At 58.7% G+C, this 25,543-nt stretch overlaps 1 protein-coding gene across 6 annotated transcripts in view; it reads left to right on the top strand.

Moving 5' to 3' along the window:
• The window catches only part of TTC7B (tetratricopeptide repeat domain 7B), a 263,594-nt gene extending 238,671 nt beyond the window's left edge, over window positions 1-24,923 (top strand). For all 6 annotated transcript variants that reach the window (XM_043472771.1, XM_043472777.1, XM_043472773.1 and 3 more), the window contains one exon: window positions 23,855-24,923. In XM_043472771.1, the coding sequence (XP_043328706.1) occupies window positions 23,855-24,076 (222 nt within the window). In that variant the 3' untranslated portion in view covers window positions 24,077-24,923. The remainder of the gene's footprint in view (window positions 1-23,854) is intronic.
• The last annotated feature ends 620 nt before the right edge of the window (window positions 24,924-25,543 follow it).

The following is a 25,543-nucleotide window of genomic DNA, read 5'->3' as shown; positions in this document are numbered from 1 at the left end:
CTCGTGAGAACTCCATGAACTGACCCACATGACCAGCCCGGCAGAGCCCCGGCACCCAGGAGGTGCTCATTCAACAGAAAACCGAAGACAGTCATTTTCAGTTTTAAAAATAAGTCGGACCTTACAATAATTACAGCTGTCCAGTTTTTTCAGCTTCTCTGTATGAACCTTTCATAGCTCAATACAGCTTTATAAATAATCTAATGTATTATCCAAACATTTGTTTGTTTGATTAAAAACATTACGTGGCTTTTTATCTTTGTCTCACTATTTTAAAAGGAATTTGTAAAGAGCTTTTGAGATATCCCAACCTTTGCTGAAGTATCACAGAAGAGGTATAATCAAGGCCATGTACCCAGCTTTTTTATTAAAAAGAGGCAGTGTGTTTCTACCCCGGGGCCTATAAATTATTCAGAGAAGTATTTCTTGTTCATCCCCAAGGGGAACACATGAGACAAAAGATCAAATAGGAAAATCACACCAGGAAGGTTTTCAGTTTCACCTTTGGAGCTTGTCAGGACACCTGAGCTCCCTGACAAATGCCGGGCGCGTTCCCTTTTGAAAGGGGCGGCCGCGGGCCCAGGCCAGGAGCGCGGCTGAGCAAGGGCCAGGTGATGGAGGAGCCTTGCCTGTTGGATCCAGAGCCGTGGCTGAGCCTTCTCTGGCCCGGAGGCATTAGCTGCCTGAGGGGTCTCACCAGTAGAAAACTGTAATAATAATAATAAACCCTGCAGACGTCTCAGTGGCAGAGAATCCAGCTGACAATGCAGGGGACATGGGTTCCATCCCTGGGTCAGGAAGATGCCCTGGAGAAGGAAATGGCAACCCACTCCAGTGTTCTTGCATGGAGAATCCCATGGACAGAGGAGCCTGGAGGCTATAGTCCATGGGATCACAAAGAGCTGGACACGACTGAGCAGCTTAACAACAGCAAGATTGCTCGATGCATCCTGATATGTTCAAAAACCAGCCAGGCTGGAGGCAGGCTAGTTCCACACACCTGCAGATTTTAGGAGTTTAGACTCTTGTGGTCCGAAATTGCCCTGTGACTGTGGTCATTACGGTTCTCAGAGGGTGGCTGGGCCAGCTCCTTCGTGGTGACCTAGTAGGTGATGCACGCTGGCCTGGGTCTGCTCAGACCAGCCCCAGCTAGTGGGAGCCCCGCCTCAGCTAAGGGCAGGCTCCCCTCCTGCTGCCGGGCCTCCTGGTGCCCGTGGAGGGGCAGCCCCTGGAACCCGGGCCCCCCAGCCCTGAAACGTCACAACCCTGTCCTTCCCGCCTCCCTCCCCAGCTGCACAGGAAAGTGTTCCTCTGGCTTTGGGCGCAGGAAGGGAGGAAGCTGGCCTCTGCACACACTTCAGAGGCCTGGGCAGGAGCCCCGGGTCTGTCACGCACTAGCTCTGGGACCCTGGGCAAGTTACTCACGCTCTCTGTGCCTCAGCTTCCTCCGCTGCAGAGAGAAGCGTGGTCTTAGACCCAGACGCAAGTGAAAACACAGGCGCCGACATCGCGTGTCGAGTCGTAAGAGGTCCTGCTTCTGTCTGCATGGAAACTAGACAGGGGTACATCCCTTAAGTGAAGACAGGCTTCCCTGGTGGCTCAGATGTAAAGACTCCACCTGCAATGCAGGAGACCCAGGTTCATTTCCTGGGTCGGGAAGATCCCCTGGAGGAGGGCATGGCGACCCACTCCAGTGCTCTTGCCTGGGAAATCCATAGACGGTGGAGCCTGGTGGCTGCAGTCCATGGGGTCGCAGAGTCAGACCTGACCGGGCGACTAAGCACGGGCCGTTTGGGCCTGGAAAGATTAGGAAGAAGTAAGACGAAGGGGCAGCAGGGAGACGAGGCCGTCCTCACCAGGTCACACCCCAAGGGAGAGTCAGGGCTCTAGACTTGGGTGCGGAGGAGGCAGAAACAGACCTGAGTGTTGGCAGCCCCTGACTCTCGGGGAGCAGGCCGTGCAGTGATGGGGGGCCATGGAGGCCTGCCTGGCCGGCTAGGCCAGGGGTCAGCGGTCAGCACTAGAAGGCATTTGAAGAACCTGAGCAGCAAAGGGGACCGCCCCCCCGAAGATCCAGCCAAGGGGTTCCAAAGGAAGCAACTGCCTGCAGGCAGACTGCAGTCTGCCCGTGGCAAAACCCGGAGGGCAGAAAGAGTGTCTGGGTCAGCCCTGATGCTCAGAGAAAGAGGAGAGGAGCAGGGGGAAGGCGGAGGGAGCCGTCCTGAGAGAAGGAAGCCGCGTTCTGTGTCACAGGTGGAGACCAGAGGCTGATGATAAACATGGAGAATGGTTCCCAGTCAGGGGCGTGAGCTTGTTCCCTGGGCAAGGGTTATTTGTTCCCTGTGAGAGCAGGTTCGTGGTAATGTGTGCCAGCCCCCTCCACCAGCCCAGCTAATAGGAGAGGCATGACTGCAGAGAAATGCAAGCACAGTAATATTGTTAAAAAAGCATTAACGACTTGGAGGCAGATGGTTTTCATTAAAGTTAACATAAGGTCAGACTTGACAACAGAAATGTACATGAAACTCCAACAAAAATTGACAGTTTTCTAATAGTTTCAGCCTTCAGAGATGCATTTAAAAGAAGAAAGAAGAGAAATAATGTGTTTAATATTAATAATGAGTTAGCACAAGATAAGAGAGTTGAGTGTGGGCAGATAGTAAGGGAGCAGTGAGCTGACGGGATGAGGAATTATAAAGTCATGCTGTTGACAAGGGAGGGATTCATAGAGTGATCAGACATTTTATCCAGAAAATCTAAAGGCATATTTTCATATCATTTTTGCATAAGTGTATAAATTTACATACATTTGCATGCTATGGTTAAAAAGACTTTCACTCTAAGACCCAAGATGAATTAATGAATCATGAAGCAACTGTTTCCACACCAGTAACACTGTGATCGGGAGTTGGGGGCAGAGGGGGGATCTCAGGGCAAAGGAATGGCCTCTGGGTGATGCCATCCAGGCCAAGGTCAGGCCGGACTCGGAACCAGGGCTGCGATGACCGGAGCAGGGACGGGCTCCGCAAGCAGGGCCATCTGCTTGCCCTCTGACCATGTCGGCCTGGACTCTCAAGGGCAGAACGTGAGATGAGGGGGACAGAGAGGAACAGAGCCTTTAAGGGAGAGGTGAGTGTGGAAGGAGGCCAGGAGGGTGTGCAGGAGCTGATGCTGGTGAGACCAGAGGGGAAATGTTGCTGAGAAATAGACTTATCCTGAGCACTACCACTGCGCTCAGCTGGTCCAAAAAGGTGTGAAATCAGATGCAGACGGTGGGGCTCGCCCAGGGCGTGCCGAGGGGGCAGGGCGGCGTGTGGGCAGACGTGCCCGGGCAGCTTTATGGAGGACACAGGCTGGAGAGGGACTGGACCCAGGGGCCCCTGCCCGCCCCCGCCACAGGAAGGAAGGGGACGGATGTGTGCCCCGAGGACGGGGCCTCCAACTGAGGCGGACAAAGATCTCAGAGCCCAGGCTGAGCGGGAGAACATAGCATAAAAGTTCTCAGGGCCATGCCCTTGAGTGTCGAAGGTCTCACAACAAGGCTGGACGCCTGTCCAGGGGCAGAGGCCAGCTGTCCTTCACAGGAGGGTAGTTGGGAGACCAGGGAGCTGGTAAATTTCTCCCGCTCTGCTGTGGGAAGCAGTGCGTGGTGCAGCTCCCAGAGAAAGGCGAGGACAGTGGGGAAAAGAGGCCGTTGGGGGCCAGGGGTTGGGCAACCCACCGTGGGCACGGGGTGCAGGCCCGCCCGCCTGCCTGGGCTGGACGGCCGCGGTGAGGCAGGAAGGGATTCCTGCTCAGGGAGAGACAGTTAGGGTATCACCATAATGAAGGGCCAGGCGAGTAACAGAACAAGCTTTTTGTTTGGGCACCAAGTGTCCAGAAGTGCTGGTCGACCTCTGTGGCTGGACTGCGGCGTGAGCTCCAGGCTAAGGTTCCAGGACGAGCTGTCACTGAGGGTTTCCTCCATGAGCTTACATTTTCTTTTTCTTTCTTCTTTTAAAAGTCTTTATTGAATTTGTTACAGTATTGCTTCTGCTTTATGTTTTTTGGGGGTTTTGACCCTGAGGCATGTGGGTGGGATCTTAGTCCCCCAAGCTGGAATCAAACCCACATCCCCCACACTGGAAGGCCAAGTCCAGCCACTGGACGTCCAGGGAAGTCCCCTGCCTTAGGCTTTCTGAAACATCGGAAATCTGCAGTGATATCGAGCGTGAGAACTTTAGATGTGGGTTGAAGTGCCGTTTCAGGAGCACATGAGTCGCATCGCAGAGGCTGGCAGAGAACGGCCATGCCATTGGAAAAGTGCATTTTATTACGAAATACCTGGGGCACGCCCCGCTGGTGGTGGGTCTGGAAGGAGGACCTGAAATGCGAGGTTCTGTATGGTTACTGCAGCTTCAGTTGTTTTCACGGCTCTAAAGTTTGAGCCGGAAGCATCAAAACAAGGCTCACAACATCGCTCTGAAGTCGGAGCTTTCTTTTAACTGTCTAGAAGCTTACAGGCTTGATTACTGAGAGAAAACATTTCATCCCATTATGCATGACGAGACAGAAGGATGGCAGGGAGGGTTTGAATCCAGGGAAGGAGGTGAGCTACTTGCTTGAGGCAGGCAGCCTGCGCTGCTAAATTACGAAACACTGGTGTTTTTCTTTCCCTCACTCTTTTAAAGTGTCCATCTGTTTCATGAGATTTGGGGGAAATTGCTCATGTCTCATATTTCATTATGTAGAAGCATGTTTTCCAATGGATACCCCTTTTGGAGGAGAGAGGCAGCAGGAAGCTGGTGAACTTTTCAGGGTGATTCCAGCGATGGCCCTGGTGGCTCAGATGGTAAAGAATCTGCCTGCAATGCAGGAGACCCAGGTTGGATCCCTGGGTTGGGAAGATCCCCTGGAGGAGGGCATGGTAACCCACTCCAGTATTCTTGCCTGGAGAATCCCATGGACAGAGGAGGCTGGCAGGCTACAGTCCGAGGGGTCAAAAAGAGTCGGACACGACTGAGCAATTAACACTTTCACTTTCACCAGAGGTGGCAGCTGAGTCTGTGGATCTAATTTATCCATCAGTTTAGAAAGGGGGACCTGGGGCCCAGGGCGCAGACAGGGCAGGGCCACGCGCCTTTGCCTTGGAGAAACCAGTCTCAGAGAAGGGGACTCTGACCCTGTTACTCTAGACGAGACCCGGGGACAATCAAGGTAATGCAGCAGAGTGGAGATGTCCTTTCCCTTGCAAGCGCTCGTCCTTAGGAAGCAATCGCTTTCATCCCAAGTATCAGTTTCTCTCCTCGCACGGGAGGCATGACTGGGAGGGAACAAAACTCTACGGCAGTCGAGTGAGAAGGCCGTCTCGTCTCTCCATCGTATTTCATTTACTTTCAGGATAGTCTAGTGAGAAGGCCGTCTCGTCTCCATCGTATTTCATTTACTTTCAGGATAGTCTAGTGAGAAGGCCATCTCATCTCTTCATCGTATTTCATTTACTTTCAGGATTTTAAAACTGCTTTTAAACATAAGGAGGACCATTGTTTGCTTTAAAGAAAGACTAATCAAATATTTAGAGGGCCACCCTTTGTGCGCGCCTGCATGCTGTTGACAGCACTCTGAAAGGCGTACAGGCCTTCGTTTCTCTGCTGTCGTTCTTGGCTGTTTATCTGGGGCTCAGACTAACAGAGGAGGGAGCAGGGCTTCCTGCAGCTGCTGGTTCTCCAGCCCGTTCATGGCGCACACTGCCTCTTAGCAACTCTGACAGCTTCAGGCCCTTCCGAGAACTGGGAATCCCTGGCATGAACATAACCTTCTTTTCACCTCTGAAAAGAAATTTAAAACCTCATCCTCCATGTCTGATGTTTATTCTTGCAAGATGTGGTGAAAGAGAAAATTTCATTTTTACTGATGGGAAAGACTGCGCTTGGTGACCTGCCCCAGGTCACATTTCAAGTTAGGAGCGGAGCCAGGACTGAAAGTCAAGTCTGTTATGCGTCTAGAGTTTAAACGATAGGACAGTGCAGAGGTCAAGAGCATGTCGCCGGGGCCGGCCGCCTGGGTCCCGGCCTTATTGCTTCCCGATTGTGTGGTCTAAGTCCCTCAGTCTTTCTGTGCCTCCATTTCCTCAGCTGTAGGATGGGGATAATCACAGTGACCGCCTGGTGGTGTGGTCTTGCAGGTTGAGTCCCGCAGGCTCTCTAAGCATTAGCTCAGGTCCACCTGCCCGTGGTGGAGGCCCCTCTGCATCTATTTGAGGGGAGTTCTTTTCCAGAGGAGCTAACATTGGGAGTGGCTTTCCCCCTGAACCGAATTTCAGCAACTAGAGGAGCCGAAGTAAGAACATATGCACATGCTTGGCCAGAAGCGTGGTACTTTTTTCAAGTATTACTTTCTGACTGTGGCTTTCGAGCCTGTTGCCCTGGTCATCACAGCTAAAAGGGGTCCAGAAACAGTGGAGGCCTCCTGGCCTGACCTGTCTCAGGTAGAGACAAGGCGTCACCTCTGCCCGGGCTCAGGGGCGGCCAGACTGGCTGCCATGGACGTTGGCCCGTGGCCAGGCTGCACTGGGCCCTCGGCCCGGGGCAGAGGCTGCGCGGGCACCAGACTTCCGCCGGCAGGCAGGAGGGATGGAGCCTCACGGTGCAGACTCGGGGATCACTGCCGCAGGGGGGCCTTTCTTGGCCCCTGGCTCCCCGCCCGCCCACCCACCCTGGCAGGAGGTGTCGGCCCCTCGACCTCCCTTGCAGTCCCTGCAAGCACTGGTTGAAGCGACACGAGCTGTCTGTCTGCTCCCTGGGGGAGACGTCTGGCCTGGCAGCGCAGTGGCCGCGTAGACTGGGGGGTGCCCACTGGCTCGGGGGTTGGGAAGGAGTTGGGGGGACAGGTGACCATGCCCTTCACAGTTCCCGCTCCCCTCTCGTGAGGGAAGGCCCGGCCCAAAGCCTGGGGGCCCACCGCTAGACTCAGCAGAGCCCGTGAGAACAGGCTAGTTCTCGTCCGTCAGGTTCACCGGCTCTCTGTTGCCTCCGCCTTGGCACAAGGTACCATCGGCCACAAGGACGGGAAATGGCATGGAGGGGGACCATGGAGGGGGCCGTGGGGGCGCCGTGGAGGGGAGGCCGTGAGGGGGGCCGTGGAGGGGAGGCTGTGGATGGGGGCCCATGGAGGGGAGGCCGTGGAGGGGGGCTGTGGGGGGGCCGTGGCGGGGGGCCGTGGATGGGGGTGCTATGGAGGCCTAGGTGGGGCTGAGTAATGGGATTTCCGGGCGGCGGGTTCCAGAACAGTCTCAGGAGGATGTGCCAGGCTCCTGGGCGGGGCTCCGGGTGTGCGGGCCTGGCGGGGACCCTCAGACCTGCTCCGGGGGCTGAATGCGAGAGAAGGCTGCGGGGCAGCCCTCCGCCCGAGGACGGGGCAGCGGCAGCCCCTCTCATGCTCAGACTCTGTCCTGTCATCTCCAAACACTCCTCCGTGCCAGACCTCGAACCCGTCTGGGGGGCGTGGGGACTGGGACCACAGCCAGCCACAGTCAGGACTGGAGTCGCCGTGGCCTCGATCCCCAGGAGCAGCATCGCGGTGAGAGGCCCGGCCAAGGGCAGGCGCCTGCCGGGGCTTCGGGGTCTCTTGGCCCCATGGGAGACGCGGACCCCCGACCACGTCCACCTTCCCGACCCAAGATTGAAAGGGCAGCTCACAAAGAGTCCACCCGTCCTTGTCGAAGCCCTTGCCAGGCCTTGCCTTGTCGAGGCCAAGCTCCGTGCCAGGCCCCAAGGCCAGCCCCGACACGGGTGTCGGGGGCTCAGGTGGTCCCCGGTGCGGCGAAGCAGGGCGGGGGGGCAGGGGGCGGCGTTGCCAAGGGGCTGTGCTGATTCAGGCGGCGCCCCTCCTGCCACGGAGCTTCTTCAGGGGCCGCCGCTCACCCACCTTCTTCCCTCGAGACCAGGGCCTCCCGGGTAACGCCCCCTGGAGACAGCCCAGTCCAGCAAGGGACAGCCGCCCGTGCGCCCTGCGAGTGTCACTAAGCCTTGTTTCCTGTCTGAAAACAGCGGACACCCAGACGCCTCCACCCCGGCCGGGTGAACTCTTGTGGGGTTTCTGTGGGTCACCCCCCCACGCACGTCCTCTCTCCCCAGGGATGCTCACTGGTCCCCTGATGGTGACTCAGCCCTTCCTTCTGGCTCCCCCCATAGACTGTGGGCTGGTGTCCCATTCCAGGCGAGACCACCTCTGCTCTTGGTCCCAGACTGAGGGGGATTCTTCTTTGACCCCCGACCCACACCCCAAACCCAGTTGGAAGCAGCTTCCTTATTTCCGCAGCACCGCGGTATCTTCTTTGCTCTCACGCTAGCTTAGAGGGCGGCTCCTCTGGGGAGGGGAAGGGGAGACCACGTGGCCCTAACTGGGTTTGCAGAGTGCCTGCTTTGGGGCTTCCCAGGTGGTGCTAGAGGTAAAGAACCTGCCTGCCAATGCAGCTGTAAGACGTGGCTTTGATCCCTGGGTTGGGAAGATCCCCTGGAGGAGAAAATGGCCACCCACGCCAGTATTCTTGCCTGGAGAATCCCATGGACAGAGGCGCCTGGCAGGCTGCAGTCCATGGGGTCGCAGAGTTGGACCCGGCTGAAGTGCCCTAGCACGCACCCGTCTCTGGGTGGGAGGCGACAGCCTGGCAGAAACAGAGAGCAGGTCTGCTGAAGCGGGTGGGGGTGGACCCAGGGGAGAGCACGCTTGAGTCAGGGGGGAGGGTACTGGAAACGACCTAGGGGAAGAAGCAGGTAACTGAGAGGTTTCTATGGTGCTAGCTACGTCTTCCCTTCCTTTTGGAGCTGTGTCCTCTAACTGAGGGCATTTTCAGCTTGCTGGGCATGTGTGTCCTCACTGGAGCGAAAGGCGTGTTGCCCGGGACTCTGGAACTTGGGCTGTGCATCGTAGGAGCCCTGTGTGGCTTGTGGTCTTGTTCTCGCCGCCCCCCTCCCCAACCCCCCAGCCCTAGGCATCCTCCCAGCCCCAACAGCCTCATTTGGTGCGGGCATCGTCTCTGCAGACATTTTCTGCTTCATTATTGGGTCTCCCCTCCCACTGCAGCATTTTCTGGGTGCTGGCCAGGCCTCCGTGGCTTCGGGCCACCCCTGACTTCACTGAGGGCTGAAGTCACAGACCCAGAAGCAACGCAGACGCGGCGCAGGCTCTGAAATGGAAGCCATGTCACCGGCTGTTCCTTTGTAGCCACTTAAGGGAACAAAAAGAAAGAATTCTGTGTTTAGTTCTGTTTTCCATGCTGTACTCTTGTTCAGTCACTCAGTCGTGTCCGACTCTCTGCGACCCCATGAATCGCAGCACGCCAGGCCTCCCTGTCCATCACCAACTCCCGGAGTTTACTCAAACTCATGTCCATCGAGTCGGTGATGCCATCCAGCCATCTCATCCTCTGTCATCCCCTTCTCCTCCTGCCTTCACTGTTTTCCAGCATCAGGGTCTTTTGTTTATTTCTATTTTCTGTTTTGTACTCTTAGATGACTAATTACAGGCAGTGTGGTTCAGTGTCTCATTAGTAATGGTGATCTAAAATTATTTAAAATCTGACATACCCTACCCAAACCACTTATTCTTAGAAATTCTGCTCCAGTCTTCCACGACGCTTTGACATTCCGCTTCCACCACCTTCCTGCCACAATTCTTCCTCCGTAGCTTGGATCAGGGATTTGGTCCAGATTTGTTTCATTTACCAGGGTCGTCCTGTGCTCTAGATCTGGTTCCTAATTCCCTCCTTATTTCAGGCCTCCCTGGACTTCCCCGCTGTTTTCTTGGCTTCCTGAGCATCTTCCCCCCACTGCCCGCCTTTGAACTCAGCCAGAGGGCGTGGCGAGCAGCCCTGTTTCCTCCCGGGCGTTTGGGCAGCCCGAGGGCGTGGTGAGCACCCCGGTCCTCCCTCGGCGTTTGGGGCCACCTGGGCTGGCCGCCTCGGCCTGTCTGAAGGTGCTGCTTTCAGAGATGCCGCCTCACTGGTGTTTCTGGACTTTCCCGCTGGGCTGTGTCTTCCCTCGTGTGGTCCGGACTTTCTGACAGTCTGAACTTAAACTCTTTAGCCCAAAGGCCTAGGGAGGGCCTCCCCTAGAAGTTCCCCCAGGGTCTGCTTCTGGTTTTTCCTCACCGATACCAAGGATGAGGGGCCAGAGTGGACAGGTGGCAGACGAAAGCCTTTGGACTTGGAGCTCCCCAGAGAGTGGAGGGCACTCCAGGGTTTAGAGCGCCCGTGGGATTCCCTAATCTGAGCAACTCCTTTTACAGACAGGGATGCGGAGATGGACGGGGGAGGGAGAGACAGCCCTGAGTGGCAGCCGCCCCCACCCCCCCACCCCCCCAGGAATCCTAACTCCATCACTTTTGAAGATTTCATGCCCATGGCGCTAGTGGTAACAGACCCACCTGCCAATGCAGGAGACACAAGAGATGCGGGTTTGCTCCCTGGGTCGGGAAGATTCCCTGGAGGAGGGCAGGGTAGCCCACTCCAGTATCCTTGCCTGGAGAATCCCATGGACAGAGGAGCCTGGCAGGCTTATAGTCCATGGGGTCACAGGGTCTGAGCACTTCTGTCATCTGTTAAACAGGTTACTAGCTCTTGCCGTCCTGGGCTGGGGTGAGGGTGAAATGGATCAGCTTCCTAACTTCCTGCACGGTGACCCTGGCCCCAGAGAACTCAGCCCCTTGTTCTGGAGGAGGAGAGGATTTCTCACCATCTTTTAGGGGCTGAAGGGAGTGACCCTGTCAGCGCGTCAAGCAGCATCTGCGGTACCTGTCTCCTTCCTCTTCGGCTCCCACCTGGGGTGAAGCCTCTGTCTCTTCTCCGGCCTCTCACGTCGCCCGGGGATGTCTCCCTGCTCTGCAGCCTCGCTGCTCACAGCTGCCAGAGCCCTGGAAATGCCTAGATCCACGCGCTTCAGCGCTGGTTTGGGAGTCTGGGTGTGTGCAGGAATGTCTCTAGGTCCATCTTTGGCATCCTTTCTGTTGCCAAGGGGGTAGGGTGGGGGTGAGGGAATTTTAATCCAGGCTTTCACTGCCACCCGTCCACTCTGGTGGACACTGATATCCTTGATATCGGTGAAGATAAACCAGAAGCAGAACCTGGGGGAAACTTGTAGCAGGATGTCCTCCCTAGGTCTTTGGGCCCATTGCTTAGAAGGAATGCCACATGCACCTGTGATGAAACGCCAAGGATCTCCGGGTTTCCAACCCTCGGGCTCTGGGAAGGTGGAGACTGGGAGCCTGCTCGGGGCTGGGCATCGCAGACCCCTGCCCTTAGAGACTGGCTGACCAGGAGTGGTGCAGGCCCACAGCGGCTCCAGGCTGAGTGCTGGGTGAGGAGGCTGCCCGGGGCCTCCAGAGGCTTCAGCGGCCTCCTGGGGAGAGGCTGGAACCTGAGTCTGAAAGCGCCACCCCACCCAGCTAGCCGTCAGACGTAGGCCTCGGGCTTCAGAAAGCTCCGGGAGCTCAGGGACGCCCTCTGGGAGCTCTGCTAGCTCCATGGCCCCCTGCCACGGTTTCCGGGGCCCCAGCCCCGCTGCCTGCTCCCTGGGTCCTCTGCCCCGGTCACTGTGCCGGCCGCTGGCGGTCACGAGGTCCCCTCTCCTCCCATCTGCACCCCCCCCCCTTCCTCAGCCGCTTGGTGTTTATAGAACAGCTGTCTCTAAGGTACACCTCTGCAGGTCCTGTTTGCTTCCAAGCCTCTCGGAACATCCCCGAGTCATCCGGAAGGCCTGTGCACAGGAGAGGACGGGGCCTGTGAGCCCTGCCCCGTGTCAGCGCTGCCTCTAACGCCACCTCGGCCCCTGCTGTCTGACAGTGAGCGTGGCCTTGGCTCTCGGGAGAAACGTGCGCCGTCCCTTCTCCTTGTCTCCTGGAGACCTGAGTCTCTTGCCAGGTGTCCGCCTCCCCGGGGAGGGTGGGTGACTCAGGCTGATGATCAGAGGGCCTGTTTCTGCAAGGAAGCTTGGACGCACAGGCACCGAGCCTGGGGCCCGGCCTTGCCAGGACGTCTGTCTTGAAGAGAACCGTGATTGCAATGCCAGCTGACGTCCTTGCAGATGAAGCAGAAACTGCCTGCCCGGCCCCACGGGGGAGCCCGTGGGTACCAGGCTGTGTCTTTCTCCATAAACAGAAGCACGAAGCAGGCCTGTGGCGGAAAGCAGCCCCCCTTAGGGACCAGAGTCCCCGCAGATTCCCTCTGATCCCCTGTGTTGGGGCCGCGGGCACCCGGACAGGTGCAAGAGGCTGGAACCAAAGTGCCAGCAAGCTGTCCCCGCGGGATCTCTCGGAACAAACCAGAAGCCAGACCTGCTTCTTTCTGAGGACAAACGTGTTTTCCCAGGCCTGTCAAAGCCAGGCAGGTCAGTGGCGTTGTAACTGGCTCTCTAGTTAGAGCTCCCACACGCTATTAGACCTCGCTGCCTGCCGCCAGTGTCTCACGCAGAGGGGACGGACCAGTCTCTGCCTCTGGGATGGTTGACGCTGCAACCCCGTTCCTCCTGCTGACCCTGTCCCCCCGGCGCCCACCGCGGCTACAGCAGGAGGCCGCCCGGCTCGCAGGGACGCTGGCTTTAGGGGCCAGGCTCAGGAGGCTGCGTGCCCAGGGAGCCTTTGGCGGCTGAAGGGGAGGAGACAGAGGCACGGGGCGTTCCAAGGGCATTTCACCGACGCCCTCAGCTTGCCCAGGGCTTCCCTGGGGGCTCAGCGGTGAAGAACCTGCCTGCAGCAGGAGGCACAGGTTTGATCCCCAGGTCGGGAAGATGCCCTGGAGGAGGGCGTGGCAACCCCCCTGGTGTTCTTGCCTGGAGAATCCCGTGGATAGTGGGGCCGGGCGGGTTACAGTCCACGGGGTCACAGAATGACGCAGCTGAAGTGACTTAGCGCAAGTAGTGAGGTCAGATCACCTGACGAGGGGAGAAGACGGACGCTTCTTCCCTTCCGCCCTCAGCCCTGGAGACAGCAGCGTCCTGGGGCTGACCCGCCCCGGCCCGCAGGACAGCGAGCTCCGGCCGCTGTGGCGGGTGTGTCCCCGGCCCCAGCGCGGCTCTGTCCTGGGGCCTCGGGGCTCCTGCTATCAGAGGACGTGGAGGTGGCCATGGGGCTGGGGACCACGCCACTCCCCGCTTCACAGGCTCGCCTGCAGAGATGTCCCAGGAGCTCGGCCCCGGAGTGGGTGTTCATACCACGGAAGGTGGCGAACACTGTAAACAGGGCGTCTTCCTTCTGGAGGCCGGTCTGCTGCACACCACTGGCCTGGGGTCAGACAGCTGAGGAGGGAGGGAGGCAGAGGACAGGGGAGCAGGGGCCATCCGCGAGGCAGAGCCCCCGGGGACGGGCGGCCGTGCTCGGGGTGCGGCGCGGCGGGGTCGCCTGGCCCCTCTGCATGGAGACGGTCGGGAGGGGAGGCTCGGGAGACACGCAGCGCCGTCCGGGGGGGGCGGGAGCCGGGGTGGTTGGCAGCGCTCACCCTTTAGAGCCAAGAAGACCCACGTTTGAGCTGTAGCTCTGCCATCCACTGGCCGCTCCTGCGACCCTGAACGGCCGTGTGGCCTCTGTCCTGCAGACATGAGAGTCCCATTCTCACGAGGCAGTGGGGGGAGCTCCCGCCTGGCGGCTGTTAGGAGTTGGCCTCTTCCTTTGGCTCCAGGAAGCGGCTACAAGAACCGCGCGACGTGCCCAGGCCCCCGGGGCCCGGCAGGTGGATGTTGGGTGTCCCAGGGCCCCTGCCCTCTGGGAGATGGGGAGGGCTCCCTTCTCAGCAAAGCCCCCCAGACAGAGAGGGGTCTCCGAGTGGGCCATGGGGGCTGAGAGCAGACCCCCGCTCCTTGGGCGGCGGAGCCGAGGGCAGGTCCCCCTGCCTGCGAGTGGCCGCCTCCGGGGACCAGTGAGCCTTGCCTTCCCTGAGGCCACGTGTGCGTCACGTGGCCTGACCACAGGTGCGGTTTGCAGCGGCTGCCCCTGACCCCTCTGACCCCCTCCCTCCATCCAGGTGACCCATCCACCCCCGGGGTCCACCGGGGCTCGTGCCCTGCAGACTTCAAGTCGCTGGCATCAAACTCTGTGGAAGGGCAGGTGGCCAGCACCTCAACTCAGCCCCGAGGGCCTCTCTGCAGGGGACGGCCACGTCCCTGCCCTTCCACAGGAAAGGGGAGTGTTGAGGAAATAACGCTGCTGGCTCTGTCTCTGGGGCGGTCAGCGTGAGCGCTCGGCCGTGTGGGGAGGAGGCCAGGCCGTCTGTCCCACGGGCTCTGCGGCCCAAGGGTCGCGGGGGCAGCTGCTCCACGTCCACTGCTGAGCCCCCCAAGGGCAGGCCGGGGCCCGGGAGGGCGGACGTAACAGGGGCCCCACGTCCCAGCAAACGGGCAGCGGGACTTTCCCCCGGACCCCCACCCACCTTCCTGCCTGGACTCTGTGTGCTGAGTCCTCCTGTTATTTGTGGAAAAAGAGTTTTCCAGGGTTTATCAATTCCTGTCCTCCCTTCGTCACAAAGTGTCTTATCATTCCCGTTTGTTCCTGTGTAAAAGTGGAAAAATAGTTCATGCCCAGCGCTTGGCGGGGATGGGCAGCCACTGGCCAGGGTGACCACGTCCCCCGACAGGTAGGGTATCAGCGCCCTCCGGGGGGGCCGTGCCCGGCGGCCCCGCAGGACTGCCCGGAAATCCCTGGGCCCTGGGCGTCGAGGCCGGTCACACTGCTGGTCCATCGTGAGACTCTGACTGAACCTGCAGGGCCGGGACCTGGAGGCCCCACACGCCCCGGCGCGCTCCCGGCCCCGCCGCTCCCAGGCGTGCGTTCAGGGTGCTCGCCCTCCTCGGGGAGCATGTGGCGGGGCCGGGGGGGGCGCCCAGGCCCGGCCCCCCCCGAGCGCCGATGTGTCCTGGGCACCAGGGCCCGGGGCCGCCTTTCGGACGAGCAGTGTTTACCAAGCGCCCGCTGGGCTCCAGGGCACACAGGTCCCTGGGGACTGAGACGGGCATCCCCAGGGTCTCCCAGACTCAGAGACCCCTTCTCTCTCCCACCCACGCTGGGCCTCGCGGTGGAAGGGACCACACCTCCAGGGCGGCTTGTGTCCATCTTACTGCCGGAGGGCCCCCCACCCAAGAGGGCCTCCCCCGCAGGATGGCTCCCCCAGGCAGCCCTCCCCGGGCCGCAGGCTGCTGCCCCCACCCCCTTCCTGGCCTGCCATGTTTTCTTTTTGTTCCCGCAGTTAAGGTTTAAGCCCTGAAAGAACAGATACGCACCAGGCATGCAGCTCAGCTCAGAGCAGTTCAGTCGCTCAGCCGTGTCTGACTCTTTGGGACCCCAGGGACTGCAGCTCGCCAGGCCTCCCTGCCCATCACCAACTGCCGGAGTTCACCAAAACTCATGTCCATCGAGTCAGTGATGCCATCCAACCATCTCATCCTCTGCCGTCCCCTTCTCCTTCCACCTTCAATCTTTCCCAGCATCAGGGTCTTTTCCAATGAGTCAACTCTTCACATCAGGTGGCCAGTACTGGAGTTTCAGCTTCAGCGTCTGTCCTTCCAATGAACACCCAGGACTGATCTCCTTTAGGATGGACTGGTTGGATCTCCTTGCAGTCCAAGGGACTCTCAAGAGTCTTCTCCAATGCCACAGTTCAAAAGCATCAATTCTTCGGCACTCAGCTTTCTTTATAGTCCAGCTCTCACATCCATACATGACCACTGGAAAAACCATAGCCTTGACTAGACAGACCTTTGTTGGCAAAGTAATGTCTCTTCTTTTTTATACGCTGTCTAGGTTGGTCATAACTTTTCTTCCAAGGAGCAAACATCTTTTAATTTCATGGCTGCAGTCACCATCTGCAGTGATTTTGGAGCCCAGGAAAAGAAAGGTTGTCACTGTTTCCACTGTTTCCCCATCTATTTCCCATGAAGTGATGGGACCGGATACCATGATCTTTGTTTTCTGAATGTTGAGTTTTAAGCCAGCTTTTTCAGTCTCCTCTTTCACTTTCATCAAGAGGCTCGTTAGTTCTTCTTCACTGGTATGTAGCTGATGTTCCAAAAAATACTTGTTGTTTGGAAAATTTGACCAAACCTTCGAATTTTCATCTGGAGATCACCTCCTCCACCCCTTCGTTTTCGAGGTCAGGAAAGGGGTTAGAGAGAAGGTTCTGCCTAAGTTGGACATCTGGTGGTGGACGGCGGAGCTGGCCTGAGAGGACCTGCCCTGCACCACTGTGACGCTTCCCGGCCCAGGGAAAGCCAGGACTCCTTGCTGGAAATAACAGGACAGTGTTTTGTTTTCATTGTGTTGGTGATAAATGTTCAGACCCAAGTGTAGTGATGCTTCAAAGGTGTGACCCCCCCCACCCCGTCTGAGGACAGATTGAGACAGGGGCCTGACGGGGGTGTGTCAGGGTTGTTGGGAAGGGGTCCTGGCCCGGACTGCAGGATGGGGCTGGGTCTCTAGGGCCCCCCGCCCTCGGCTTCTCCCAGGAAGCCTGTCAGCTTAGCAGTGCAGTGTGTATGTGTTACTTTTTGCCACCCCGTGTCTGACTCTTTGCCACCCCGTGGACTGTAGCCCGCCGGGCTCCTCTGTCCATGGGATTCTCCAGGCCAGAACACTGGAGCAGCTTGCCATTTCCTCCTCCAGGGGATCATCCTGACGCAGGGATGGAACCCAGGCCTGCCGCATTGCAGGCAGACTCTTTACCGGCTGAGCCACCAGGGCAGCCCGAGCAATGTGGTGGTCCCGTGTGAGCTGTTCCTGACCACAGAGAACCTCCACTCCGCTGGCTGGGACTCGGGTCATGTCTCCCCCACCATCCCCACCCCACCCACTGCTGGGTGGAGCCAGGCGGCTTCCTGGGCTGCTGTGCTCCCCGGGGGTCCCGGGGCCTCGGGGTGAGGGTCGGGGGAGGCCGGGCCTGGAGCAGCACTCTCTGGCCATCTTCCCAAACACACGCAGGGCGGCACCTCCCTGGGGTTGGGGGGGGAGCGAGGCCAGGACTCAGCCTCCAGGGGGTGATTAGCGCCGAACTTTCCGCTGCGGGCACCTCGTGGGGAAGCGCTGACTTCCCGGCCGCCCCGTGCTGCTGCTCCTGTCTGCCTTGTTGTTGGGGAAGGTGGATACAAATAAAGAAATAAGTCAACCTGGGAGACGTTTAAATAAGTCAGCGGGAGTCTCTTGGCCATTAGAGTGGAAAAGTGCTAGCCTGGGGAGCTGGGTGAGCGCCCTGGAAGGTGCTGCCTGGGGCGGCGGTCCCGCAGAGCCGGGGCTCTCCTGAGGGCTGGCGGAGACTCTGAGGTCATTCCGGGCGCCGTGGTGCCCTCCTGAGGGCTGGCGCAGGCGCTGAGGTCCTTCTCGGTGGCAACAGGGCATGCGATTGCAATGGCAAATCGAGGGAGGCGAGGCTGGAGATGGGCTGGAAGGTTACTGAGAGCTTTCTTGGGCCTCAGAGTGAGGAGAACATCCAGCAACCCCACGTCTTCTGGGGACCCCAGGACTCCCCCTGCCCGCCTTCGCCCCCGTCAGCCCCCCACCCCAGCCTGAGCTGCACAGGCTGCCCCGAGCTGCCTTCTCGTGGATGTCCCTTGATAGCGCGTGGGGCCGGCTTGATCTGACATTTCTTCAGTTAGGTCAGTGCGTCACGCTGAGCTTTGGCAATGTTGATGCTGGTGTTTCTGAGCGTGAGGTCCCTGAATTTGTGAGTCCTTGTCTCAGGCTGCAGCCGATGGTCAGATCGCCTGCCTGAACCCAGGATTTCCCATCACCTGGCCAGCCCGGCCTCTGAGGGTCCCCCCACCCTCTGAGGGTCCCGCTACCCTCTGAGGGTCTTGCCTGGGCTCTGAGGGTCCCAACCAGCCTCTGGGGGTCCCCCCACCCTCTGAGGGTCCCACCATCCTCTGGGGGTCCCGCCTCCCTCTGAGGATCCTGGCATCCTTGGAGTGTCCCGCCATCCTCTGGGGGTCCCAGCATCCTCTGAGGGTCTTGCCTGGGCTCTGAGGGTCCCGCCGGCTGCAGTGTGGGACACCCAGACCTCAGGACATAGATATCAAGTCCTGGGGCTGGGGGTGGGGGCAGCACTGGGGGTAAAGAGACGCAGCAGCCCCCTGCCGCCTTTACGCTGGTTTTCAGGGAGGAAGCCGACACCTCCTGCATCTTTCTAGCGGGAAGTCAGAGAGGCACTCAGACTCCTGATGGAGAGGGGACCTCTCGTTTCCATCACTGTGGAAACTCCACACCATGAAGGGCGAGTCACAGGGTTCGAGACAGCCGGGCTGCAGCTGGGGCTGGGGAGATTGACAAGGGCTGGGGGCACCCCGTGTCTGATTCGCAGAGCGATCATCTCTTCCAGCAAAGCTTACGGGTGGGAGGGTTGTTGTTGAGAGGTTGGCCCGGTGGTGCCAGGGTTCCGTCGCAGGGAAGGGAGCTGGCCCCCACCCCCCGCCCCTCCTCCCCTCGCACAGCACCCACGCCGTCCCCGATCCGTCTCTCCATCCATTCAGCAGACGCTCACCGAGGCCCTCGGGGTGCTGGGCCGCCCCGGGTGCCGCACAGGCAGAGGCGAATTGGAGGCTCCCTGATCTGACAGGGCGCCGGCCGAGGGACGGGCCATCAGCCGCCGGCGTCTGGGAGCCCCTGCCCTGCGGTCGTTAACGGGAGCGCCTGATGCTCAGAATCGCAGCATTGACCGTGGGGACGGGTCAGCGAAGGCTTATGTCACTGAGCCTCCCAGGCCTCACGCAGGCCTCGCTGCCCTCTCGTGTCTCAGGCCTTGTCCCCATGATGCGGGCAGAGCCCCTGGGGCCCGAGCAAGGCGCCCGAGTCCGTGGTGGAGCTGGACTCGCGGGAGTGCCGGGGGGCCGGGGGCCCGTGCTGTGACCTGCCTCTGCCCTCTCGGGCTCCACATGCTCCACCGCCACCACTGGGTCCCCCCAGCTCAGGAGCCCCCAGCAGCGGTCCCGCAGGGCCAGTGTCTGGACACCCAGTGCACCCCCAAGCGAAGCGCTGGCTTGGCACTTGGGCAGAGCCCCGCAGTGACATCTAAAATCTCCAAGAGGCAGGACTTCTTCCCTGGGGGCCTGGAGGTTAAGACTCTGTGCTTCCAACGCAGGGGGCACCATTGCGATCCCTGGTCGGGTGACGAAGATCCCACAGGCCGCATGGGGCAGCCAAAAAAAAGGAAAAATAAATACATTTTTTAAATTTAAAAAAGAAGATCTCCAAGGGGCTTTTGTCCTGGGTGTGGACTGAGGTGCCCCCCAGAGCCAGGGTCCCCGCACGTCACTCCCACAAGCAGCAAGGGGCTCTGTCCCTGGGCAGCAGTCTCAACATGCACATAAAAGCTGTGAGTGAGGAAGACGCTGATCATCCTCAAACCCGCCAAGTCCGTTTTTGTCTCCTTTGAAAGAACAGGTTTAATTTAATCCCTCACTTCCAGTGTGGTGCCTCACCAAGGTCTACTTTGTACAAAACACTTGATTATAATAATTGCAAGTTTAGCAAGCTGTGTTCACTTGTGCCTGGAGAGAGAGACTGCGAGTCGCCTCCTCGGGGGCTCCTATCTGCTCGGGAGGCCGGCCCCAGCAGGCCCCCATCTCTGGTGGCCCCGGAATCGGCAGGGCTGGCAGAGGCACAGGACGTTTGCATGTCTTCCCTCAGAGGAGGAGCCAGGGCCCAGTGTCGGGGGCATGGCCGTGGCAACCGTGTCTCAGCTCCGCCACTTACTCCAGCAGAGGCGTCTCAGGCAGGAGCCGGCCTGTCCGCCGCGGCCCCAACGTGCAGACAGTGGGGTGAAGTGGGGTCTTCCGGCGGCTGAGGCAGAGCCCAGTGCCGGCCACACAGCTCGGTCACCCTGGGACTGCCACCGGATCCCCAGCTTTGAGAGCAGGACGGCTTCTTGCCCACATCTGTGTCCCAGTGCACGGCTGGGGTTTGGGCAGTCACTCAGTGAGTCTTTGTGATTGTGATGGGGGTAAGGGTTACTTGTTAAGGTAATGAAATATGTCAGTCATCGAATTCTCTGTCTCCTGCTCGGCTGAAGGCTGGAGGTGGGAGCTAAATGCCACTGGGTCAGTCAGTCATTTCAGTTGCTCAGTCGTGTCTGACTCTTTGCGACCCCATGGACTGCAGCACGCCAGGCCTTCCTGTCCATCATTATCCCCCAGAGTTTGCACAAGTTCATGTCCATTGAGTTGGTGATGCCATCCAACCATCTCATCCTCTGTTGTGCCCTTCTCCTCCCGCCTTCAATCTTTCCCAGCATCAGGGTCTTTTCAAATTTGTCAGTTCTTCTCATCAGGTGGTCAAAGTATTGGGAGCTTCAGCTTCAGCATCAGTCCTTCCAATGAACACCCAGGACTGATCTCCTTTAGGATGGACTGGTTGGATCTCCTTGCAGTCCAAGGGACTCTCAAGAGTCTTCTCCAACACCACAGCTCAAAGGCATCAATTCTTCGGTGCTCAGCTTTCTTTATGGTCCAGCTCTCACATCCGTACATGACTACTAGAGAAACCATAGCTTTGACTAGATGGACCTTTGTTGGTAAAGTAATGTCTCTGCTTTTCAATATGCTGCTGGCTAGAGCTGCCTAACGGCTTCCCAGGCGGCACCACTGGTAAAGAACCCGCCTGCCAGTGCAGAAGACATGAGAGATGTGGGTTTGATCCCTCAAGTCAGGAAGATTCCCTGGAGGAGGGCCTGGCAATCCACTGTAGTATCCTTGCCTGGAGAATCCCATGGAGAGAGGAGCCTGGTGGGCTACAGTTCATAGGTTCGCAAAGAGTCAGACACGACTGAAGTGACTTAGCATATACACACACATGCACGCATGCACGCACAGTGCTGCCTAAGGGGCGGTGTGGCCTGGACTTTGTGGTTGTTAAGACTTCAAGCAGATGGACTAGAGCTGGACTCTAGAGATGGACTAGAGCAAGAGGGGCCAGACGGGACTGACCAAGGTTGGGGAGGTGGAAGGGGGGTGGACGCTGTGTCCTGCAGAAATACCTGGGCTGACGGATCAGCCTGGATGAGCCAAGAGGCTCATCCTGGAGAAAGCGGGGTGCGGCTGGGGGTGAGCACAGTGGAGTGCCAGCCTCAGGGTGAAGCCTTGATCTTTGGAGAAGAGAGGAAGCGGGACCTGAAGAATGAAGGGGGCGTCAGGGCACAGGGGCACATGGAAGCCCCTCACGACGCAGAGAGGCTCCTGAGGCGCGTTGGTCCAGACGGCCAGGTGTGTCCAGGTGCCAGCCCACCTCTGGCCAACCTGCCGGCAACGCTGGCCCCTAGCACTGACTCAGCCGCGGCCGGGGCGTGCTCTGGTTGCCCTCACCATGTGCCTGATCTCTGAGCCGCCCTTGGCTCACTGGGGGACCAGGGAGAGGCCGATTTTTCATTCCCTTGCCAAGCGTGAGCTGGCAGCCCCTGGCAAGTCTGTGATGCCTCCCCAAGCTGCCCCGGCTTTAGGAATTAATTCCACTAAACAGACTGCTCAGGAAGCTTCAAGGTCATCTGGAAATGGGAGCTCGTTCCTACGTTTGAAATATAAGTCCAGGAATGGGCTGGAGATTCCCAAGCCGTTAGGAACCCTAGAGAATCACAAGGTCCTTAGCTGGCGAGCCCTGAAGACAGTGGGTCCGATTAGCCCACGGCTGGCTCCTGCAGGCACTTTCGGAGGGGTGCCCTTGCCCCTGCCATGTGCCCCTGGAGCCCCCAGGGTCCAGCAGCCTCCGCTTTCGAAACAAGATTACCGGCTAGTGGTCTGGTGTCCTTGTCCCCACTCCAGTAGGGTGGGGTCAGAGCATCGCTGCTGGGAGCAGTCACCTCCAGGCCCCGTGGACCAAGGTCCCGGTGCTCCTGAGTCTCATCTCACGGGTCTGCTTTCTGACTAACAGGACCCCCAGTCCTTCGGTGTCTGCAGCCACCCCAAGCCTCAAGGTCACCGCCGGCCTGTGGCCCCCAGGGAGGCAAGGAGGCCCCCGGTCCTTGAGCGAATACGCAGGGTGCTCCCGAACAGCAGAGAAACGGGAGAAAGGCTGTGCCCTGGAGGGGAGCCACCCCCTCACAGCTGCAGGAAGGAGGGGCTGGGAGGGACGCTCAGCACTGCGGGCGCCCCTCTGCTCAGATGGAGCTGGGCTGGTGCCTGGGGGCCGGTGTCTCAAAGAGCCAGCGGTAGCAGCGAGCGGGAGAAGCTGAGGGGGGAGGACAGCACTGGGGCCTCAGCCCACACTCCTGGGCCCTGGGGCCTCGGGCGAGACGCGGGCCTTTCTGAGCCTGTCTGCTCTGCCGTGCTGTGCTTGGCCGCTCCGTCGTGTCCAACTCTCTGTGACCCCATGGACTGTAGCCCGCCAGGCTCCTCAGTCCATGGGCCAGAGTACTGGCCATTCTCCAGGCCAGAATACTAGAGTGGGCTGCCATTTCCTCCTCCAGGGGGTCTTCCCAACCCAGGGCTCAAACCCAGGTCTCCTGCATTGCAGACGGACTCTTTACTGTCCGAGACCCCAGTGAGGCCCCTGTGATGTCATTAGATACGATGATGTTACTAAGAAAGGGAACACATGGTGTTTTCCCCGCAGTTTTCCCCTCTGAAAAGGGGACCTAACCCTGGGCTTACTGTCCTCTGCCCCGGGGAGGACAGCCTCCCTCCTCCCGAGCCTTCCTCCTCCTCCTCACTCAGGAACCTGCCCACCCAGGACGGAGGCGCCACCCTCGTTGCTGAGGCCGCGGGTGTCCTGGCTGCCACCCTCTGAGCACAGGCTCCTGGGTCAGCCTCACAGCCCGCGTCGGGTGCTCAGAGGTGCCGACGGCTCTGGGCCGTCAGGGTGCTTTCTGAGAACGACCCAGGCCACAGCCCTGGGGGCCTGGACACTGCCTGCCGAGGGTGCCCGTACCCGCTCCAGGAGCTCATCTAGGAGGCCGAAGCCCCTGCAGTGTTAGCTCAGGGCACTGGTGGCTGTGGCTCGGGCCGCAGCCAACCCTCTGGCAGCACAGCCCGGCTCTGCCCGTGGCCCCTGGTGAGGTGCAGCCTTGAGCAAACCGGGACGGCTGCAGCCCCGCTGCACAGCCAGAGGGACTCACAAAGTGACGCTGCAGTTCGTCTCAAGCAGGGCAGTCCAAGATGGCCCGTAACACCCGAAAACAGAGAGTGGCGAGGAGGGCTCCGCCCCCCGTTCAGCCCGGAAGTGCAATGGGGCAACCCCCAGGGCCTGCTGCCCCTGCGAAGTGGGGCGGGGTTGTTCAGTCGCTTGACACTGGGAAGCCTGGGTGTCTCGCCGCGAGGGAGTCCTTGAGTAATGAGAGTGTCTGTTGGATGAAAGAGTGCGGGCACGTCAGTTGTGGAGACCCACAACCTGGAAACACGATTAGGATGGAATATTTGGGGACCAACACGTGTGCTCTGATTAAAACTGAAGCGACAGCTGTGCGGGGGGCCGAGCCTGGAGGGGACAGTGAGATCAGGGTGCGGCCAGGGTAGGGACTGTGAGCAACTGACATTTCTGTTCTGTTTGTTGTGACTTTTCTTGAGGTTAAAAAAAAATTAAAGATGGCAAGCACCCCTCTGTGCAGGCAGGTGTCAGCCGTGACCCATGAGTCAGCACAGACAGACCGTGGCCATTCCACATGGTGCATTCCTGGGTGAACCTTTTGAAATAACCATTTTTTGTTGGTGTTCACAAATGGCTGAATGTCTGTGACTTCGTCCAGTTCATGGTTTGAGTGATCCTTCTGACTCCCGCCCTGAGCACAGGAAGAACTTGAACTTCCATTGTGCCTGGCCGGGTGGTGACACCTGCCTGCCTCCGATAAGCCTGCCGAAGCTCAGGGACAGCTCAGAGTCCAGAGCGTCGTTTCTCTGACTGTCTGTCTGTCTATCTGCCTCTGCAGGCCCTGATCCTCCACCAGCTGGGCCGCTACAGTCTGGCCGAGAAGATCCTGCGGGACGCGGTACAGGTGAACTCCACGGCCCACGAGGTCTGGAACGGCCTGGGCGAGGTCCTGCAGGCTCAGGGCAACGACGCGGCGGCCACCGAGTGCTTCCTGACGGCCCTGGAGCTGGAGGCCAGCAGCCCCGCCGTGCCCTTCACGGTCATCCCCCGCGCGCTCTGAGCGGCCCAGCCGTGCCCTTCTCGTCATCCCGCGCGCGCCGCGCCCTCCCCATCATCCCCCGCGCGCTCTGAGCGGCCCCACCGACCGTCAGGCCCCGCGCGCTCAGAGCGGCCCCGCCGCGCCCTTCCCCGTCATCCCCCCGCGCCCTGCCCCGTCACCCCCCGCGCGCTCGGAGCAGCCCCGGCCTCCCCGCCGCGCGAGGCCCCGGACGAGTGTGTGACCAGTCACCGCCCTCCATGTGCATTTCTGTTGCCGTTCCCGCCAGCCCGATGATAGTTCTCGAATCTACTGACGTGGTTCAAAATGGATTACGTGCCATATTTTGTTAGTTGACATCCGAGTTTTAAGTAACATGATTATGGAATTAATCCGCAAATGTAGAAGAATATATTCAAAGTTAAAATTCAGTGGCAGAGCAGATTATTTTTATCAGAGCTGTAAAGAAAACTATTCTCTACCCCCCATCACCACTCCCGCTCTATCCTTGGCCAAGAAACCAAATGTGAATTTTCTGTTTCCCACCTCAGTAACTAGTCCAAGCCAGGACACCAGCTGACAATTTCTTGGTTTTGTTGTCAATAATTGTACCATGTGATAAATTACTGTCCTCACTTAGAACAAAGCCTGAGTCCAAGAATATTTATATTTTGCCAATATATGCCTGTTACAAGAGAAGGAAATATGAGTTATTTAAGTTTAACTTTTTTATGTGAATTCAGAGTTTATTTATCGATGGAAATATGTACAAAGAAGCTTCAAATGGAATATTTACCGACATTCCTTATACATTACAGACACTTGGCTAAATGGAAAGATGATGTTAATAATAAAATGATTTTTAAATGGACCCATGGCTTGTGTTTTTCATGAAAACCCACAGACCCGAGAGAGCCTAAGACTCAGTTCATAGAACAGGGAGCTTTCGGTGCCTGGGGGCCGCCCTGGATGGGTCAGCCCTTTGAACGAGGAGGCCCTGCCCTGATGTTACTGGGGGAATTCTCCTTTCTGGTGTTGCCTGGAATTGGAACATGTGACTCAGGCCTGGCCAGTCAACATCTAGTTTTTCCCTCCAACAGAGGATCAGGACTGAGCATGTGACCTGAAGTGCTCCAGTTAGGATGGGAGCTGCAAGGAAAGGCTGTCCGTCTCCCACTGGACTTGAACCTGAGTTGTGAGGTTAGGACAGCAGCAGCCCTCTTGCCACCATGAGGAGAGGGCATATGAGGGGGTTGGAGCCAAATGTGAAGCTGAAGGCTCCACCCAACAGATTGGACAGTAAAGAGTAGAGACCAAGAACCAGACAGAAGTTGAGCAGGCCTCCCTAATCCCCCAGAGCTGGTTGGCTGAGCATCTGTGTGGCGGTCCCGCATTGCTGGGGACACCCTGAAGTCTTGAGACCCCCTGCCTAAGCTGGGCGTGACCTCCCTGACTCAATGAGCAGGCTGTCGAGGGTGTAGCTGATGTCTG

Source organism: Cervus canadensis, chromosome 6, assembly GCF_019320065.1.
Source record: "Cervus canadensis isolate Bull #8, Minnesota chromosome 6, ASM1932006v1, whole genome shotgun sequence".
NCBI classification, from domain to species: domain Eukaryota; kingdom Metazoa; phylum Chordata; class Mammalia; order Artiodactyla; family Cervidae; genus Cervus; species Cervus canadensis.
This window is presented reverse-complemented; position numbering and strand designations above follow the sequence as displayed.